This window comes from Sabethes cyaneus, chromosome 1 (assembly GCF_943734655.1).
Source record: "Sabethes cyaneus chromosome 1, idSabCyanKW18_F2, whole genome shotgun sequence".
Taxonomy (NCBI): domain Eukaryota; kingdom Metazoa; phylum Arthropoda; class Insecta; order Diptera; family Culicidae; genus Sabethes; species Sabethes cyaneus.
In genome coordinates, this window is record NC_071353.1 from 165,630,439 (window position 1) to 165,651,643 (window position 21,205).

General features: G+C 43.8%; 1 protein-coding gene across 2 annotated transcripts; it reads right to left on the bottom strand.

Annotated features, from left to right (window-relative positions):
• Positions 1-7,610: 7,610 nt before the first annotated feature.
• LOC128735806 (mediator of RNA polymerase II transcription subunit 25) lies at positions 7,611-20,523 on the bottom strand. Of its 2 annotated transcripts, XM_053830300.1 has the most exons (6): positions 19,221-20,523; positions 18,598-19,073; positions 8,851-9,013; positions 8,365-8,787; positions 8,112-8,303; positions 7,611-8,042 (listed from the first exon to the last, which is right to left on the bottom strand). In XM_053830300.1, the coding sequence occupies exons 1-6, from the start codon at positions 20,475-20,477 to the stop codon at positions 7,824-7,826; spliced, it is 2,730 nt and encodes a 909-aa protein (XP_053686275.1). In that variant the 5' UTR covers positions 20,478-20,523; the 3' UTR covers positions 7,611-7,823. The 2 variants fall into 2 exon arrangements, with proteins under 2 accessions (XP_053686275.1, XP_053686271.1); XM_053830296.1 differs by having other exon boundaries at positions 18,598-20,523.
• Between the last annotated feature and the right edge of the window lie 682 nt (positions 20,524-21,205).

A 21,205-nucleotide genomic window follows, 5' to 3' on the forward strand; every position in this document is an offset into this window, starting at 1 on the left:
ATGATTACAAGCATGAATTCATGCCACTATCACTACAAAGAGACTTACGTAGTCCTGCGTCACCTATATATATACGGTCGTGTCTTGTACACAACCCCTCTGATTTTTTCGCTAGAAGAGAGCTAATTTTATATAGATTTCGAATGCAGGGATTTTGATCGCAGCCAGATTAGTCATTCTACTCCAATGTTTTAATTTGGGTGGCATGATCTTTATGTGACCAAAACTACAAGAAACAAACAGGTGCTGTGAACAAACACCAAACTGTTCGAAAGCATGTAAAAATAACTTTCTTGTGGTGAAAAAAAGATTTAATATATCCCAGTGAAATCCAGAGATATTAGGTCGTATGAATTAAACAGTTTACTTTGCTTTTCCCGTTTAAATCGTATGGGAGCATTTGCTCTAACTCTTTTATTCATACGGCCTATTCACTATTATTGATAACTAGCTGACCCGACATTGCCACAAATTAAACTGTGTTGTACATAAATCGTGAATCTTTGTCACAATCTCGAGTTTTGGAAGTTTCTGGGGAGTTCATGGGTGTTTTAATATACAAATTTTCCTCACAGTTAAGAAGAAAACAACTCCCCCGATTGCTTTAGCCTGATAAAATAAAGCGGATAGCATTTAAATATTCGCCATCATTACACACCATTTCGCCGAATACCATTTTGCGAAACACCAATTCTCGGTCGACCATAACGCGGAATATAAAGTTTCGCATAATACCATTTCGCGAAAAACCTTATGGGGGATGTACCATTTCACGGAAAATCTTTTCATAGAAAGTACCATTTCGCAGGGGTGACCCAACTGAAGGAAAGTAATAGAGGTCAGTAGATCTAGGAAAATAAATAAACCTAGATAGAGGTGATCTCTACGGCGGGCTACCCCCCGCAGTGGCCGGCGCTTTCGACGGCAGGTCACCGGCAAGACTAGCGGCTTGTGACCGTCTCGCGCTGAATTATCTAATGTTAGTATTGATAGTTTTTGGTGGTCTTGTTATTGATTAATGTTTTATGAAAGAGTCTAAAATCTCAAACCATCATTAAAAAAAATTCCTGCCTCCAAAACCCCCCACATGTCAAATTTGGTTCCATTCGCTTGCTTAGTTCTCGAGTTAATAGGAAATTTATACTTCATTTGTATAAAAGCCCCCCCCCCCTCCTAAAAAGGTAACGGGTCCTAATTCATCATAGAAAAAATCATGCCTCCAAAAACACTCACATGCCAAATATGGTTAAATTTGATTAATTAGTTCTCAAGTTATGAGGAAATTTGTGGCGCAAAAATACCCCCAAAGCTTCCCACTATTCCTAACAAAAGTACTAATCGCCGCGAAATGTGAATCCGAGAGAAAGACGAAGATAGGCGAGAGGAAATTTAAACAACTACTCCAACGCAAAAACAACACACGACAAGAAAAGCCCAAGGTCCACCTACTAGACAACTTTGTAGTCAACAGGTCATCACAACAATTCACCGACGAACAGATCAACACACTAAACGTGGGACTAAACTACGCAGTAACAACGACACCAAACATCGAGAACACTATCATCGACATGGAAACAGCAGTTAGCATCTGTGATCTCCAACCCTCCCAAATAAACCACGCCAGAACAACAGTCGCCGAGGTCATCAAGGAGAATCATCATCAAAAGAAGAGGAACCCTGAAGTCCGCATCGTCAAGGAACTGAAAGAAAAACCAGTATACTACGTGAAGGCAGACAAAGGTAACAAAGTGGTTATAATGAACAAGGAGGACTACGATCACCAGATGTTAGAAAAAATCAACAACGGCCCATATAGACAACAAAGAATAGACCCACTACCCGAAATAGTTAAGCGAGTAAATCGTACAATTAAAGAATGCCAACCTACGCTAGGAGACGATATCGGAAAATTACGAACTTCAAACCCTACATTACCCAGAATAAAAGGACAACCCAAAATACATAAACCGGGAACGGAAATGCGGGAAATAATCACGGCAAACGGATCACCCACGGAAAAGATTGCTAAGTGGTTGGTAACCGAGTTCCAAAGAATGCCTATAAAATTCCCGAGCCGTTCTGTCAGTAGTACACGAGAATTCGCCCAGTACCTAAAAACATCGGGAGAACTAGCAGAAGGCGACATAATGGTCTCTTTCGATGTTCCCAATTCCCAAGCATCCCCGTGAAAGAATCGATAAGCCTTTTGGAAGACTGGCTATTGAAACAGCATGAGGATAACGCATGGAGAAAAAAGGTGAGAGGATATTTGAAGCTGACCCGTTTGTGTATGGAGGAGAATTACTTTACATTCAGGGACAGTTATTACAAACAGCTAAAAGGTGCACCAATGGGCAATCCTTTATCACCGTTTCTGTGCGAACTATTCATGGCTAACCTTGAAAACAAGCTGGAACAAGACCAAGTACTCCCAACAAGATGGTGGCGCTACGTCGACGACATTTTTAGCATCATCAAAAAAGGAGAGCTGGAAACCATTCTAGCAGCCATGAACGGTACACACAGGAACATACACTTCACATATGAACTAGAGAAAGACGGAAAACTTCCTTTTTTGGACATCATAATAATAAGACAAATTGAAAGCACAGAAACAGAAATTGAAATTTATAGAAAAGCAACGAACACCAAACGAGTTATACCTAGCTCATCTAACCACTCGCACCAACACAAAATGGCAGCTTTCCATCACATGATACATAGGATGGAAACATTACCGTTAAGTGAGCTAGGGAAACAAAAAGAACTAGCACACATTCTAGAAATAGCAAAACTGAACGGATACAAAGAAACGACAATCCAGAACATGATTTCCAAAAAAAGAAGAGACGAATACAAAAAATCACTAACAACACTTACATCAATCACACCAGAACTCAAGAGAGTGGCAGTAGAATACGACGGAAACATTACACGCCCTCTCCGTCAGAAAATGAGAAAATTTGGAATTGATCTAGTCTACACGAGCCGAAACTAAGGACCCAATTGAAGAACAAAGAAAATCCGGGGTGTATGAAATCAGTTGCCCACAATGCGAGAAGGTATATATCGGTCAGACTAGAAGGAATCTGGAAACACGAACAGAAGAACACTTGGCAGAGGTAACAAAAGCATCAAGAGATGCCGAGAAAGGTCTGGCACATCATTTTAGATCTAAAGTGGCTGAGCACGTCTTCAACGACAACCATCCGCTGACCATTGACAACGCAAAAGTAATTAACAACTGCTCTGCGTGGAAGATGGATGTAGCGGAGAGTTTAGAAATTTACAAGAGGTGCTCCTCCACTTTACTAAATAAAGACCCTGGAAACGGTTACTCCTGGCTTTTCAAATATGTGCCAAAACACAGACATACAGGAATACACACAGACGTAACAACTTCTGGTTAAAAAACTTCACTCTCGCTCCTTCCTCGGATCCCGATTTCACATTTTTCACATTTTTCGCATAATCCCATTAGACCCTTTCAGGTTTTCCCTCATTTAACTAATATTTATTTTTTAGATTTCAGACTCCTGCAATAGAATTAGTTCACCAATAGAATATAGCTAACAATATTATCAGTTTACCTACACCAACTGTGTATACCTACACAGGTAGTTTTAAGCAAACATTGTATCGTTTGATACAGGTAGTCTTAAGCAAACAATGTATCGCTTTACCTACCCGCTTTACCTATCGCCTTTTGTATACCAGCACCAAGGAACCTTAAGCTCCTATAAAAACTGTAAAATTGCTTTGGCTAATTTAGTTCGAAAACAGACACTGAGGAAGCCTGCAAGTCATAGGCGAAATACGTATCTGTCGTGAATAAATACACATAGTAGAATTAAATTGGATAAGTTTTCTTATTTTTTATTTTTAGGAAATTTGTATTTCATTTGTATAGGAGCCCCCCCTCTTGAAGTGGGGAGGGGGTCTCAATTCACCATAGAAAAAATTCTTGTCTCCAAAAACACCCACATGTAAAATTTTGTTCCATTTGCTTGATTAGTTCTCGAGTTATGCAGAAATGTGTGTTTCATTTGTATGGGAGCCCCCCCCCCTTTCAGTGGGGGGGGGGTTTCTAACCATCATAAGAACCTTCCCTGACCCCAAAAACCCCTATATGCAAATTTTTACGCCGATCGGTTCAGTAGTTTTCGATTCTATCAGGAACATAGGGACAGGCAGACAGAAATCCATTTTTATAGGTATAAATCATTGATAAAACTGGGAAAAATGCCGTTTATTTGATTAAAAAAAAGAAACAATAATCTTTCGTAAGCAAATACCAGGTCGTCGAAATCCTCTTGAAGATAGCTTACTTATGGTGAACAAAGATAAATTTTATCTTAGCGGAATCCGGAGATATGAACTTTTGCATCTCTTCATGTCAAGAAAAGTAGGGTAAAATGCCTTTCTTTTGGCAAAAACTGCTATAAATATATGCGTGCCGTAAACAAGTATCACACCATTGGAATTCTTATAAAAATATCTTTCTTTCAGCATCAAAAGATTGATCGATCCTAGCCCAGCGGCATTTTGAGATAAAGGTTTTTTTTCGAAAAAATCCCCACTGTGCAGCATTGGGAAAACGCAGTGCTTTATTCGCTTGATCCTAGAGAAGCCTAGGTTTAAAATATCAACCAGGACGCTAAGAAAGAAAGATTGAAAAAAATCTAATCAACTTGTTTTTGCTAAAAAGTTCAGCTGCACCATAATCTGTGCTTGCTCGCTATTGATGGCATTCCACGTGTTCTCTCTAGGCAAGTCTAAGACATTCGAAGACCACGTGCTCCGCTGTTTCTTCCGTCCCTCTGCATTGCAGACCAGTTTGTGTCTACGTCGCTGCGTACCCGAACCGGTTCAGGTATTGCCTGAACCAACCGGGACTCGACAGAAACTAAATCAGGTGAAAAACGCCTTTCTCAATGTTTCCTGTTCAACCAGGTCGACATAACCGGTATGAGTCGGTGCGTCTATCTACCGTTCTCAACACTGTTCTGAACATGTCTAGAAACACTTGTACCGCTGCTTTTAAGGGCTCGTTAGGAATTCCATGCTGACCGGGCGCATTCTTAGTCTTTCAGTCGTCTAGCCAATGCCAGTAGTTCATCGTTGCAGACTTGCAGACCGTCAGCGTTGTCCCTCTCTTCTGCACCGTACGGTGTTGGTGGCCACTTCATAGAGTCGTGCGTCGGAAAAAGTCCCTCCACGATAGCCTTCAGCTTATCCAACAGACAGATTCCCTTGATTTTGACAATCCTTCGTACGAACTGGAAACCACCTCTTCATTGGGGCACTTGCCCATTACGTGTATTGCAGCCATTGCTTCCAGTGCAAGGAATTCGGTACGGCTCTGCAATTACTGTAACGTCTCACAATGACTCCGTTGTCGACTGCCACAACAGTTGTGCTATGTCGCAATGATTGAGATTGATCTGGCTCACCTGGCCATAGGAAGCCTCCCGTCCTATGGTCATATCTCTCTTCTTTTTTGCAGAGCATACTTCTAGGCGGTTTTGTATAGCCGCTTGCAAAATGGCCGATTTTACCGCATTTCCGACGCGATCTTGTTCTATCCGGGGGTCCTGTGCTCACAGTCACCTCACTTTTCTCAAAGGCCCCATATGCTGTGGAGTCACCTAGGTGACTCTCAGAATTGCAAATTCTACTCTCACCTAAAAAATTTAGGTGAGTTCAGCTCGTCGCGTTCAGCTGTGATCATAGCGGATTTGATGCCTATAACTAGCTGCTTTATCTACGTACGAATGTTGTCTGTTATCCCATTTGGGCGTGCGCTACCACCGAGCTCAACAGAAGCATGCTATGCCCTCCTTTCTGCTCTTCGGGAGGCTTGCTACTGCTGATACTCGGTATAGCCAGTGGGGTCCGCAATGGTAATCGTTGCAGCCTACCACTCCTTGCGAAAGCGTTTACGTCTCCCGTTGGTGTGGTGCCATTATTATTGTTGTTTTGAATTTGTACGATTGGTGTTTCCATTCTATTAGCTAATTCCACTCGTGGTTCGTAGTCGCCTTGTTGTGGCCCATGCTTATTTTTGTAAGCAGTGAGACCATGCAAGGGTTGACTCGAGTCCTTCAGAGCCAGATTGACGCAAGTCAGAAATTGTAATCTGAGCCTACTACCCCATCACCTAAGATGCCGACTTTAGAACGTACCACGAAGGCCGGCCAGTGCCGTGCCGTGCCACAAACGCCGTTTCAGCAAGGTGCCACCTGCCACCCTTGCCTACTTAGAGAATGCGATACTACGACTTTACCTATTATAGGAATTATCGGAAACAAGACAGATGTACAAGTGACTGGGTGACAACAGTGGGGGAGCTGCAAGGGGAAAGACGTTCAGATGAGGAATTTCCGTTATGATAAAAAGATGTACAAGTAGTTGGAAAACAAAGGAGCGCTGAGTAAGATCTGGCACTCAGCTAGTATTTTTCAATATGGGAAGTGGTTAAACGCTTATAGATATTCAGTATATTCACTGGTTACATTGGTACTAAAAATGACCCCTAGGTACAAAATAATCAGAAAGAGTGGAATTCAATCGTTGAATACTTATTATCATGGCGGCGGCGGTAACAAAAGCTGGTAAGAAAAGCTGGAACGATCAAAGCGCAAACTATTCCACTCAGTCAAAAACAGTCGAATTGTGTGTTTGGGTCTTAAGACTAAGCGAGCTTAAAATAAATGGTGTTTATAGTCTAAATGCCGTCCTGAGTGGCAACTTAACAATACAGTCTATTTCCAACTTCCCACTAACATTAACCGCATTTCACCACACCCCACCCATGCTACGAACCCGAATCAAACTGTAAGAGTTCAGGATTTAGTTATTCCACCACATTAAAATTTAAAGAATTTGAATAAACGGTGATCTGGTCCCCGTGTGCAAAATGTTCTCCCGAACTAGCTAAACTTACTGCGTACATCGGGGATTGCCGAGTGCAGAACGGAAGACAGGAAAGAACAATTACATCCGTTACCTGGCCTTTGGGCTTACAAAACTTTCATAAATCCGTTTCTGGTTTTCCGTTTTTACCAAATGCCGTTTAGAAGCGATGCGGTCTGTAACCCGTTCTTGACCACTTTAGCCACCAAAGGAAGGTACGGCACTCTGCACTGCTGGCCGTATTCGTTTAGCATTTATGAAATAATAAAAACTCACCAGTTGATCCGCGGAAGCGTTCGGACAGTTCCATACCGGCGTCAGTTTTTGCGAGCCCTCAGGATTCCGTTATACCTAATACACACCACTTAAAAAGTTTCACTTTAAAAATTGAAAAGAGATTCACGTTTAACGCCACAAAAATCCGCGTTTGAATAAAAAAAACTACGTAGTTTACTTCGATCTTCTTTTGTAGAGGAACGGGTAATTTTAAAATTTGTAACGACAAGTCGTCACTCAAAAATAACGGATATGAAGCTAAAAATAATTGTTTAATAAATTTTAAACGCTAAGCAACAAATTAAAATAACAATATAATAATAACAAATAGGTGTTTTAATACACCACACAGGGCACTGCTTCGGAACTTTCTTTCTAATCAATTTATTATCGGTTGCGCTTCAACCGGACTGCATGTCCTGTATTTGATAAAGATTTGCAAAAATCGCTCGCCTGCCATTTTCTTTAGGAGTAAAAGCTAGGCGGAATAGGTTATACATTAAACACTTTTCCACATAATTTCAGAATACGCGTTATAAATAAACCGGTACATAGAGGATAAAAGAAAAACACAGATGACAGACAAACATGGAACGACTTACCGGCGAGCCCCCCCGGACTCCGTCCGCTTACATAAAGTCAAAATTTGCATCGTCGAACGGTGCCTGGTTGGGGTTCGGGTTCAGATTGGGCCGCTGGCCGCCCATCTGGGCCATCGCGTTCGGATTTCCGATGCCCATCTGCTGGCGGAACTGCGGGTTCGGCTGCTGCTGCAGCAGATGCCGCAAGCCGGGATTGTTCGACAGTACCGGTCGCATCATGCGCTGGTTCTGCAGTCCCACGTTCATCTGCAAACGGAAACAAGGGATCGTCAATCGCGGAATGATCGTTTATTTTGTCCTTATTGGGCAACTTACAGCCATATTTCCCATCGGTCCGCCCATATTGCGTTGCTGTTGTTGCTGCTGCTGCTGCTGTTGCTGTTGTTGCTGTTGCTGTTGCTGTTGCAGCAGCATTTTGTACTGCTCCTGTTGGGACATTTGCATTCCGGGGTCCTGCATCTGTTGATTGCCCATCTGACCGTAGTTGCCGAACTGATCCTGCTGCATCTGTTGTTTCAACGAATGTGCTTAAGTTAGAAGGAAAGGAAGTTTCATAAAAAATGCTTACATTAACCATTCCACCCATTCTGGGACCCTGCTGCATACCACCGCCAGGTGCCATTTGACCCGGACCTGGCACCATTTGCCCCGGATTGGGGCCCATTGGACCGCCCATCATTTGCTGATTGGCTTGCTGTTGCTGCTGCTGCTGCTGCTGTTGTTGCTGTTGTTGCTGTTGAACCTGCTGCTGCTGTTGCTGAGGATTCATTCCACTCTGGGATCCCTGCATCCCCATGCCGGAAGGACCGCCTTGCTGCTGGTTGGTAGCTTGTATACTTTTATTTTGCATGATTACCTTTTTCAGCCGATCCACGAACGCCCCTTGGTTGTTGGGAATAAACCCAAGGTAGGCCTTCTTTTCCGCCGTGTACAGCAGAATCAGAACCTTGATGTCACAGTGAGGTGATGACGTGAAGTGAACACATCCCGCCTGTTCGTTGAAAAAAAAACAATAGAGCAACTATAAAGTCATAGATTAGGATTAATTACTTACAAAGCCAGAACCCATAACTTTCGACAGGGCATCCAAAGCCTCGCACTGTTGCGGCATAAACACGACCGTTCGAGACTCCTTGATGTACTGTCCACCGGCACTGCCCACCAGGGCTTTCGGCATCAGTTGCATCAAAAGCCGGGGAGGCCAGTTGTCCGCTTTGCTGTAGGATATGTCAAATATTACTTGTGGTGAATGCTGCAGAATGAATACTAACTAGTACGGCCTTGCACTGGTGGGTTGCAGCAGCGGAAACAAGTTCAATTCTTTCTTAGCAACAGTCGAGTTCAGTCCAATATTGGTTGTGTCCTTGCGAATTGTTACATAAACTGTTTATAATTGGTGACCGCTAATAAGTTTTATCAATTACCACATCTGGTGGCGAGAAGAACCCATTGAATTCGGCTAATAAATTGGTAAGTTAAGGGGACAGGGCCCTATTCTGTAAGTCACGTCGAGTGTCACTTTGCTCGACTAGTCGACTTTTGGTATTATGTAAGTCACACGCGACCCGATTTTGTCGAGTAACTCGACTGAGTCCACCGCCAAAAAGCTGGTGACTAAACGGTTAGCAAGTGACGCCTGAGCTAGCTTTGTTTTGGTCGTGCATTGAACCGCTATGCTGCCCGTTCTTCTTGCACTCGACACTCGACAGTGACTGAGTCGAGCCGAGTTGCTCGACGTGACTTACAGAATAGGGCCCATAAACGACTAAAATTTTTGAAAAAATCATCATTTTTTTATTTCGAATTTTGATTCTGTAGTCTTTTTCGCTTATTTTGATACTAAATTTGTAATTAGCCGACTACGAGAAGTGGCCGAAAAACGATCATACACAAAAGCATTCAATTGCGGCGTGGAACAACATCGACGGACTAAAACGCCGCTCCTGGAGAACTATACGATTTTCAAACTTTATGTTCCTTTTATAACTTTTGAGGTTTGTAAACGAAACACAGCAAGACAAAAAACAAGAGAACAGCTACCAGAAGAACTGCAACCATGGCGAGCTAACTCTGTTACGAATGGAGGCTCTCAACGGGCGACTGCTTCGAAACCCCTTCACCATCCGTACATCTATTGATCGCTGCGTAGGAGAAAAAATCACCGGTGCTTTCCCGGAGAGTCGCGGTGAACTCCCTTCGATGATATTAACTATTCAAGGTACCACCCCTCCTGACCATATTGATTTTGGATATCTGCGTGTCAACCCAAGGCCATACTACCCCTCCCCCATGCTCTGCTATAAGTGCTGGAACTTTGGGCACACCCGTACATGGTGTCAAGCAGCAGCGATATGCGGAAATTGTGCTCAAGGTGACCATCCGTTGGACGAAGAAACCACTTGCCCTAACACCCGTTTCTGCGGTAGATGTGACAATCATCAACACGGTCTCAGTAGCAGGAGTTGCCCATTCTTCCAAAAGGAAAAGGAAATACAACGACTTCGAGTCGATCAAGGCCTCGGCTACCCGGCAGCCAGTCGACTATACAACTCGAAAAACACCATGAGAAGTTACGCAAACGTGACCGTTACGCAAGCAACGAGTCGACCCTGACCGAGCTTACAGCAAAAGTGGAAGAACTGACAAGGAAACTGTGTCAAAAGGACGAAAGAATAAAAAAAAACTGGAAGAAAAGAAAAATAATAGGATGTAAACAGTAGCGGAAAATGGCACAATCAAAGACCTGAGATCAAGCAAGTAAACTACCTAAAAAAATCAGCAGGAAAAAAGGACCAGGAAATTGATGTCCTGAAACGACTTTTAAACCCTCAGCGCCAACCCACGGAATCCCTAGAATTGTTTTCAACGACAAACATTATACCGTAACCGGCCATGGAAATTGAGATCGGAACTGCACCCAAAGAATAACGGAAGGCTAAAAAATCCAAAGGCAAAGAGCCTAAAACGGTAGAAAAACCCCTAAACAAATCTACGTCCAAACGTAAACGAATAAAGAACAAGATACAAAGAAAACTACCAGACTATATCCTCAACTCTAACTTTAGCGATAGTTCTTTGGGGATCTGGAGAGGAAGCCCGCTCTGAAATTGCACAAAAAAGTGTGGAGATTGATGCCGTAGACCTCTCCTAAGAACTAAAATAAGCAGCCTTTAAACTTACCCAACCTGAACCCATCTCACAAAACCAACATCGTCCTCTTCACACCCATAGAAAACCACACAGTTGAAATAATTAACAATGAGGCTAACATCACTGAATCCAACAATTTACGTGTCATTGGATCCAACCAGCCAAATCGATCTAGCCCACCGCCTAGAAACAATTGCCGCACGACCGCAAAAGTGATCGAGATCGAGGAGAGTTCTGCTGGGTCTGCTCTGGAGTATCCGCAGAACCATACTCCCGCACGGCCGAGGCCAGTGGCCTGCACGTCAAAAGCAACGAACGACAAACCGGAGGAAGTGAGGCCAACAGTTAGGCAATCCGAAAGGCTGCGTGCTCGAAGAAACCACAGCGGAGACTTCTCCAGAAGATATGAGCATCACATAGACGTGACACGCCCCAGGGATGCCTTCTCTAGTACGTTTATCCCAGGCACATCCGGCACCACGCCGATACCTTATGTACCGTTCAACCAGGATCCTTTACTACAACCACCTCAAGAGATAGCGATGTGTGCACCCAATCAAACCTCACTCCCAAAAGGTCTGCTCGTCAAGGTACCACCACATTTTCGAGCACCAAAAAACAGAAGCTAGGAATCCAATGGAACCTCAACGGATTCCACCATAATATACACGGTTTGGAGATGCTGGTCCAGGATCATCTCCCAACATACCTCATCCTCCAGGAAATACATCGAACAACGGCTCGCCGACAAATACCAATGGATTCTAAAACATGGAGGAAATATCTACCACTCAGTCGCCATCGGAATTCTTCGCCCGATTCCGTGCGTGGCTATACCAATTGACACAAGTCTTCCAATCGTTGCTGTTAGAGTAGACTACCCAACTCCGCTTTCAAAATAGCAAACATATACTTGCCACACAACAAGATTCCGGACCTTCGTAACCAGCTAGTCCGCATTATAAACGCAATACCGGAACCCAGAATCATCCTCGGAGACTTCAACGGAGCCAATGCTCGTGGCACATATGTTGCTGAGTCCGCCGAGGAAACCGATCTTGTTATTCTTAATGATGGTTCTCCAACCTACTCTTCTGGTCAACGCAACACCGCAACCGATGTGACGCTAGCCAGTCCCAGCATTGTCAATCGTCTACTATGGAGCGTTGACAGTGACTTCCTGGGACCGGCCGCATCACGACGGTCCAGACGGATCTATGAAAAAGTAGATTGAGAAAGCTTCGCTGCTTCCATCTCTGACAAACTTGCCAAAAATTGTCCTAGCAACATCACCGAGCTAACTGAACTAGTACATCATGCAGCAAATTCCTCAACCCCCAAAACCAGTCACAAACCAGGACGCAAAGCTCGTCTCGTTGGTGGAGCGACGAAATCAAGCGGTTAGTTAAAGCCAGGAGAAAAGCTCTGCGAGCACATAAACGTCATTAGATTACATGACAATTACGGGGCTAGTGCAAAGAACCTACTGACTCTAGCAGCACCACCTAGCCGAGATTCGAACATACGACGACTGGTTTGTTAGACCAGCATCGTACTCGAAGCTAACTGGGTGGCTAGTTAGTTCGTTGTTTTCGAGGAACATTTCGTACTTTTTTCTGAGACAAAATCTATAAAACCAACTTTTGACTGAGCTCGTTTGTTTCAATTTGGCGTAAAGATATTTGTTATCTTGCGATTTTCGATAATTGTTATACTTCAATCTTGTAGAACTATTTATTATCAACTAACTTGAACAAAGGCTAAAATATGAATGATGAAAATCTATTCTTCATTTGGGTACTCGGTCTACTGCAATCTTGTGTAACGAAGTTTTGCAAATTAAACAACACCTTGGTAACCACTTAGGTGGTTACAAGGTAACATTTCCTCCCTTCTTATTTCCAGAACAGGTAAGGCTCAAGTCTAGACGGCATCCTGATTGTTCTCTGGGGTCGAACATGTGGAGACTCAGTAATGGAATCATCTGTAAGCTGTTCGCTTTCGAGCACTGAATCAGGTTGTCTGTTTTGACTGGAACCGACGTCTAAATCCGATACTGCGATGGTCTGTGGACTTGAGGTTGTATACAGGTCACTCGGTCCTTCTACCGCTACCTCAGGCTGTTGTTGAACCTCGGCTTGACATTCGGAAGTTGACGCAACGGGAACTATTTCCTCCTCGATCTGGAATGAACGTCTCGTGGAATGCGGTACGCTACCGCTGGTTGAATTGTTTAGGCCGAACATATCTACCAGAATACCTAGGGACATAAAACTTTCAGCGTCAGCTGTTGTCTCATTACAACGATGCTTAAGATGGTTGTTATGCGACCTAATAAGCTTCTTGCGTCCGTGATACTCGTCGAGCAGCACATTGTGGTTGACACGTCCGATGTTTTCAATGATAACGCCGGAAACCCATTGCCATTTATTATTGCTGCTGTAGACCCTAGCGCAGACCTTGTCTCCACTTTTGAAATCACGTGGAATTGCGCCGTGCTTCAGATTGAATTGCTCGTTCTGACTGTAGTTGAAAACTACCGGTTTCGGTTGATTGTAATGTAGAAGATCAAGGATTGTCTTCATGTTACGACCAAGCATCTGTTGTGACGGTGTCTTGCCATTAAGAACACGACTAGGTGTAGTCCTATATACTTGGAGGAATGTCTGGAGCGTTTCAGAGATAGCTTCCCCTTCGTTGATTTTACGCAATGACCTCTTCAAGGTGTCTACGAATTTTTCGGCCTGTCCATTTGACTGCGGGTGATAAGGCGAAATTCGAAAATGCTGAATACCATTCTTCTTGCATAGTATCGCAAACTGTTCCGATGTGAACTGTGTACCATTGTCGGAAACTATAACATTTGGAATGCCGAACCGTGCAAATAATTCACTCAGAAACTCAGTTACTGCAGCCGTTGTTGGGGATCGTACGATGCGTATTTCTGGCCATTTTGAAAAGGCGTCCACAACCACTAGAAAGTGTAATCCGTTTATTGGGCCAGCGAAGTCAATGTGGATACGTTCTCATGGAGATTGCGCAAGTGGCCATGATTGCAGTGGCACTTTTGTTGGCGTCTTCGAATGAGTAATGCAATTATCACACCTTTTTACGAAGTCAGCAATATTATCATCGATTCCTGGCCAGTACACATGGCTACGTGCAACAGCTTTCATCCTCTCCATCCCCGGGTGTCCTCGATGAAGTTGCTTCATAATTCGCTTACGTAAATTTTCTGGAACTACTAAACGGTTAGACATCATAACACAATCCTTTAAAACCGACAATGCATCTCGTTGACAATGCTGTCGAGCTTAGAAGGCCATCCACGATGGATATGCTGCACCACTTGCTGGAGTACTGTGCACTGGAGAGTAGCACTACGCACCGATTTGAATGTTACCGGTAGTGTGCTGATGGCTTCTTGAAGTGGCACCTCAACATCGTCCTCCGTTTGTATAGAAGCAATGATAAAATCCTCATCTGGTTTGACGTTGCTGTCGATCAATCGAGATAGTACGTCGACATATCCGAATTGAGTTGTGGATACGTATTCAATATCGAAATTATAGCACATGAGTGTCAGTGCCCAACGTTGAAGTCGGTTTGCCGTGTGAACAGGAATTCCTTTCTTCAGTCCAAAAATTCGCAATAGTGGCTGGTGATCTGTCTGGAGCGTGAACTTGCGACCTAGCAGCATGCGATGGAATTTCGTTACGGAAAACACCAATGCAAGACCTTCCTTTTCGATCTGACCATAATTTGCCTCTGCGGAAGTGAGAGAGCGAGACGCGTGTGCAACAGCTTTCAGAGTACCATCGGGAAACTGATGCATCAGACATGCGCCAATTCCAGACTGCGATGCATCGGCAGCAACGATGATGGGTAGAGCAGGATCATAATGCGTAAGCAATAAATTCGACTGAAGACCCTCTTTGAACCGCTGGAATGATTGTTGGCACTCACTATTCCAATTAAATTTGGAGTTTTTCTTGAGCAGCGCGTCAAGTGGCCGTCGCAACTGATGCATTTCCTGGACAAATTTTGCATAAAAATTTACCGCACCAAGAAATGAACGTAGACTTGTAATGTCATGCGGAGGCGGCATTTTGATGATAGATTCAATCTTGACCGGATCAGGACGGAGTCCTTTGGCATCTACAATATGTCCAAGGTATTTGATCTGCGGCTGAAGAAGTTTGCACTTTTCTTCCCTCAAAATGAAACCGTATGACTGGAGACGTTGAAACAGAGCGTGAAGAGATTCGTGATGCTCCTTTTCAGTTCTGCTATACACCAAAATGTCGTCCAAGAAAGAGTCCACTCCTTTAAGTCCAGCAACCATGCTGTTCATCAATTGCTGGAAAGCTCCGAGGGCAGATTTTACGCCCGGCGCAAGTCGATTGAACCGGAAGAGTCCTCGATGCGTGTTAATCGTTAGTAGCTGCTTCGAGTCGTCGTCAACTTCAACCTGAAGATAAGCATCGCTCAGGTCGATAATGCTAAAATACCGGCATCCGTTAAGCTTGCTGAATATATCATCTGGTACTGGTAACGGATAATGATTGGGTTCCAAAACAGCATTAAGTCCAGTTGAGTAATCCGCACAAATGCGCACTTTTCCTCCTGGCTTTTTAACTGCTACGATTGGTGCAGCCCATTGCGAAAAATCCACTGGCGTAATGATACCCAATTCTTGCAAACGATCCAATTCAGCATCAATCTTCTCTATGGATGTAAATGGAACTGGACGCTTTGGTTTGAAGACAGGTCTGGCATCTGGCTTGAGATATAGGTGAACCTTCATCTTCTTACAGTGTCCAAGGCTAGGCTTAAACACATCTGGAAACTTGGCTTTGTACTGTTCTATGTAATTAGCTTGATGAGCACCAGCATAAACTTGGTTACAAATTGCAGATAGTGCGGTGTCCCATAATCCGAACAACTCGATCCAATCCAGCCCGAACAAATTTATGCAACTGGTCGTCACATATAAAACTGCAGTTTTGGTGATATCTCCAAGAGTAACTGTGCATCGGAGTTCACCAAGTAGACGAAACGGCTTACCTGACGCTGTCCTAGCAGTTTGAGTAGTAGGAGTCAGTAAAGGTGAACCCATTTTCTTCCACTGCTGCTGTGAGATGATTGAAATGTCGGAAGCAGTGTCCAACTGTAGCGTGATTGAAGATCCATCGATGTCGATTGTCAGGAACTTTCGTCTCGAAGGATAGCTAACTTGGTTTATAGAGTAAATACCATTTACTTTCTTCCCCTTTGACGCCGCTTTCGTCGTATAACAGCCACAATAACCCTCTTTGTGTCCAGTTTGCTTACAGTTCCGACAGACATGCTTCGTGTATGTGCAGTTTCGGACGTAATGCATTCCGCCACACTGCCAACAGGGTGTTTTAGGACCTTCAGTCTTTGACTTCATGCTTTCCTTTGAACGTGATTTAATCGATGGTGGTTTGTTTTGCTTGACTGAACAAATTGAACTTATCGGTTTCTTCTGTTCCACGATAGCTACATCATGTTTCAGGTTTTGAAGACGTTGGCATTCTGCGATGAGTGATTCAAGATTACACTCCCCTTCTGCATTGTTTTCCAACTTGGATAGAAGTCTTGTCCGAATGTCGACATCCTTCGGAGAGCGTAACCCGCAAATAAAAATCAGGCTTTTGAACTGATCGGCCGTAATCTTGTTCAGCTCGAAATCTTCACAGTATTTGTTGGTTATACCTGCGTACGTCACAAAATCGTCAGCGTCGTTTTAGCTCAGTTGAAAACACAGGTACCGTTTGCTAAACAGTGAGACGCGAACGCTGAACAGCTCTTTCAATTTGTTCACCGTTTCTTCGAATGAAAATTCACGGGGGTGCTTTGGAAGCACGAAGTTGACATACTTATCATGCACAGTCACACTAAGGCTTCTCAATAGCAACCGGACTTTTGCTGCATCGTCCAACTTCGCCCCGTCCTTGAGGAAGAGATCTTCGTACTTCCGGTACCACCGGTCGAAAACGAGACCGTTTTCTGGATCATAGACGAATTCCCGGATGTTGGATGCCAGAGATTCGATGATGAATTCCGGACTGCTCGATGACCGCGTTGAAGCGTTTTCTTGAATGCCGAAACGTTCCATAATCTGCATCATCCGAGCGTTTTGCTCCGCCATCTCCTTATTCTGTCGCAAAATTTGCTGATACAGGTATTGAAAATCGCCTCCAGATCTTGCCATTTTGAATGAGTGGCTCTTCCTTCAAAGCGATGAATTCGAGTTTAAATCCTCGTCGCCAATATGTTATACTTCAATCTTGTAGAACTATTTATTATCAACTAACTTGAACGAAGGCTAAAATATGAATGATGAAAATCTATTCTTCATTTGGGTACTCGGTCTACTGCAATCTTGTGTAACGAAGTTTTGCAAATTAAACAACACCTTGGTAACCACTTAGGTGGTTACAAGGTAACAATAATCTAGATATTTGACTTGCGATGTGGGTTCACCAAATAAAATTTTGCCTAAAAAATAGTTTAGCTGCAAAAAAGTGACTTTAGAGACCATTTGAGAAAAAATGTGGCTTTTAGTGACCAGCACTAAAAAAGGGACTGTTCGAGTGCGACAACGTTCCCATGTTGGAACTCATGCAGAAATGGGTCGACTACAAATGCAGTTCGAGTAATTGCTCAAGTATTGGGCAAGGAAAACAAGTAAAAGCTTAAAAATATTTTTTTGGCTGTGGCTGGACGACAATTACAGAGAGTATAGGAGAGCTTGCCGGCGGATGTCGACAATCCTGAAAGTGATTTAATTTACGATTACTTTCGGTCGAGAAATATTAAACTAAATCATACTGCGCTATATTGGCCTCAAGCAAACGGAGAAGTCGAAAGACAGAACCGTTCGCTTCTAAAACGACCTTAAATCAGTCATTCAATGAATCGCGATTGAAAGATGAATTTGCTTCAATATCTCTTGATGTAGAACGCAACCCCACACACCGTTACCGTGCTACTGGGTACAATCATTCGTTACGAGCTTCCACAAATTAGTTACATTTAAACGGCACCCCATTGATTTCATTCAACGTAGAGGCGCCTTGCGGTGTCATGCACAGGTCCCTGCCATTCAAAAAGGGGACGGTGTGTTGTTACAAAATATAATTAATTCAACCGGAAAACTAACTTCACGATTTGGAAGAACTGTGTACAACATTTTGGATAGAATTGGAAACATCGTAAACATTCTTGATCCTATATCTGGGAGTATACTGGAAAGAAACGCAGCTCGTCTTAAGAAAGTTGACAGCTGTGGGCGAATTTCCATTAAATCACGATAAAAATATTACAATAAGCAACCCAGGATCAAATTAACAATCCAAACCGTTACAACCTGTTCGTCCGTCCTGTCTGGTGTGCAGATTTTGTCATAGGTAGGACATAACCTGCAAAAAAGGAGATGTGGTCAACGCTGCAGAATGAATGCTAGTAGGCCTTGCATACGTGGCAGCAGAAACAAGTTCAATTGTTCCTTAGCAACAGTCGAGTTCAGTCCTTGTCCTTGTGGGTCCTTGTGAATTGTTAAATAAACTAATTATTACCACATTACTCAACTGTTACGAAACTTTCTACTTGGCTTAATACTCACATTTCCGGTTCCCCGTCGCGAATGTTTGCCGTAACCGAGCAGGGCAGCTGGCGGGTTAGCTTGGCCGCATCGTTTTTGTTCGGTTTTTCATACCATTCCAGTTGGCCGCTCCAAATTCGTTCACGAGGCAGTTGGCCAGGTTGTACTAGCTGCTGACTGGGACCGGGAACCATTTGCTGCTGCTGTTGCTGTTGTTGTTGTTGTTGTTGTTGTTGTTGTTGTGATACGCCGGGACCTCCCATCTGACCCACCTGGTTTGGCATTCCACCCTGCTGTTGCTGCAGTTGTTGTTGTTGCTGCTGATTGACACCGCCGAGTTGACCCATTTGTCCTCCGGGGATGCCCATTGGATTCTGCATGCTCTGGTTTTGCATATTGGCCTGCTGTTGTGCCAGTAACTGTTGCTGCATCATATTCTGTTGTGGGTTCGGTTGACCCTGCTGTTGTTGTTGTTGTTGTTGTTGTTGCAGCTGCTGCTGTTGGACACAATTGTTAACAAATTGCATGCGCAACTGAGGATTATTCATTTGATTCATCTGTTGCTGCTGGGCAGTCATTGTGTGGGGTGGAGTGGTTAGTTGTGAAATCAGTACCGAATTGGTCTGCTGAGCATTGTTACTGACCATTTGATTTTGCTGCTGCTGGGGCTGTTGCTGCTGACCAGGATTGCCGTTCATACCGCCCGGTTGCATGAAGTTTCGACCTTGCGCTTGTGGAGGTGCCATCCAGCGCATCTGCTGTTGCTGCTGTTGGGGTAATTGTTGCTGCTGTTGTTGTTGTTGTTGTTGTTGCTGCTGTTGCTGTTGCAATTGTTGCTGATAGTTCATGGTGTTGAGGTTTTGCTGTTGATTGGGCATTTGATTGACAAACATTTGATTATTCATGTGACCCTGTGGGAAATTCATGCGACATTGCTGTTGCTGCTGCTGTTGTTGTTGTTGCTGCTGCTGCTGTTGCAATTGTTGTTGCATTGCCACTTGCTGCTGCTGCGTCAGTGCTCCTCGCATAGCCGGATTATTAACCATACTATTCATATGATTAGTATTATCCATAATATTTTGAGCAACTTGCTGCTGCTGTTGTTGTTGCTGCTGCTGTTGCTGTTGTTGTTGTTGCTGCTGCTGCTGCTGTTGTTGATTCGGGTTAGGGCTAGGCATACTGCCGGGTTGCTGCTGAGAATGATGAAGATTGTTAACCGGCGGACTAACCGGACGCTCTTTAAGACTGAACCCCTTCAAAAGCACTAAATGCCGTGGATCTTTACAGTAGTTTTTCGTGCTGGAAGAGCTCAAATCCCCTCCGGATTTTTCAAACAATTGAAACAAAATCGGTATCTTTCTCGGCGAAATGATGGACAAGTTAATATTTTTTTCCTGAAACAGAGCCACCAACTGTTCCACATTTTTGTTCTCATACGCGTAACACTCGGTCACGTACATCGAATAGGGCGAGCTGGCCGCAATGAGAATGCAATACTTGTGCACTTTCATTCCATTGCCACCGGGTGACGCGTCTCGCAGCTCGTCGAAATCGTCGAAACAAACCAAAGCCGTGGCCAGTCCTTCCGCCAAATTGGCATTCGATTCACTTTTACCCCCGCTCATTTCCAGTCGTTCGATTGCTCCCAGCACTTTGTGGGCACTGTTGTACGGACCAAAGGTGGTACAGCAAACTCCGGGCAGACTTTGAGCCGTCTTGTACACTACAATACCGTACTGATTGCCGTTTTTATCGGTCGAATAGCTATCGTTCCGTTCGTCCGTGACCGTACTTTGGGAAAAATACTCCAGCGTCGGCACGATGTAGTTGCTCTTCATATCATTGATGTAGGCCCCATTGATCGCGGTACCCTCGATCACAAACAAAATTTCCGAAGACATGACCGGACCGGAACTTGGACAGACCAGACGTACTTCGAATATTATCTGCGATAAACTGTACAACACTACCGAACTCGGGCGGAAATTCTTTGAATTCGCTATGTGCGCGAAACGGTGCTGCCACCTTCCCAAGTTTGTTCTATTTGTGAAGTCTGTGCACAGGTTTGTTAAAGAGTGAAAAGGATAGACAAAACTTTGCACCAAATCTTCACAAACTTTCCATATGGCAGTTCCATGAGAGTACAAGAGATCGATTTGTGCTTACATAGCGAATAGAGTGACTATATACAGAGTGGCGACAATGTCAAAATTGGAATGATAATTATCTGTCAGTGTCATTCCAATCGAGCAGACGACCTATCCAACGCGTATGCAGGAAAGAGAAAGAAAAACCTTGGAAAAACCGCATTGCATACATTTGGGATGACTTGTCGCCACTCTGTATATAGTCACTCTACTTTTACAATGCGTCGTAAGCGAACTGCTAGCTAACGTCACACACGTAAGACGTAAACAAACCATGCACTGCACCCAAGCATCAATGAGGTTTAAAAAGGTGTGGCAGATGAAGACATTTGATGGTATTAGTAGCGAAAAATCAGAAAACGACGTCAAACTACAAAAACAAACCGCGTCAGACAATGCGGTTTGTTTCTGGAGTTTGACGTCACGCTTCATCGTGATTGGTCGATTTACGATTCCATCCACACCATGATGAAATTTCTTCA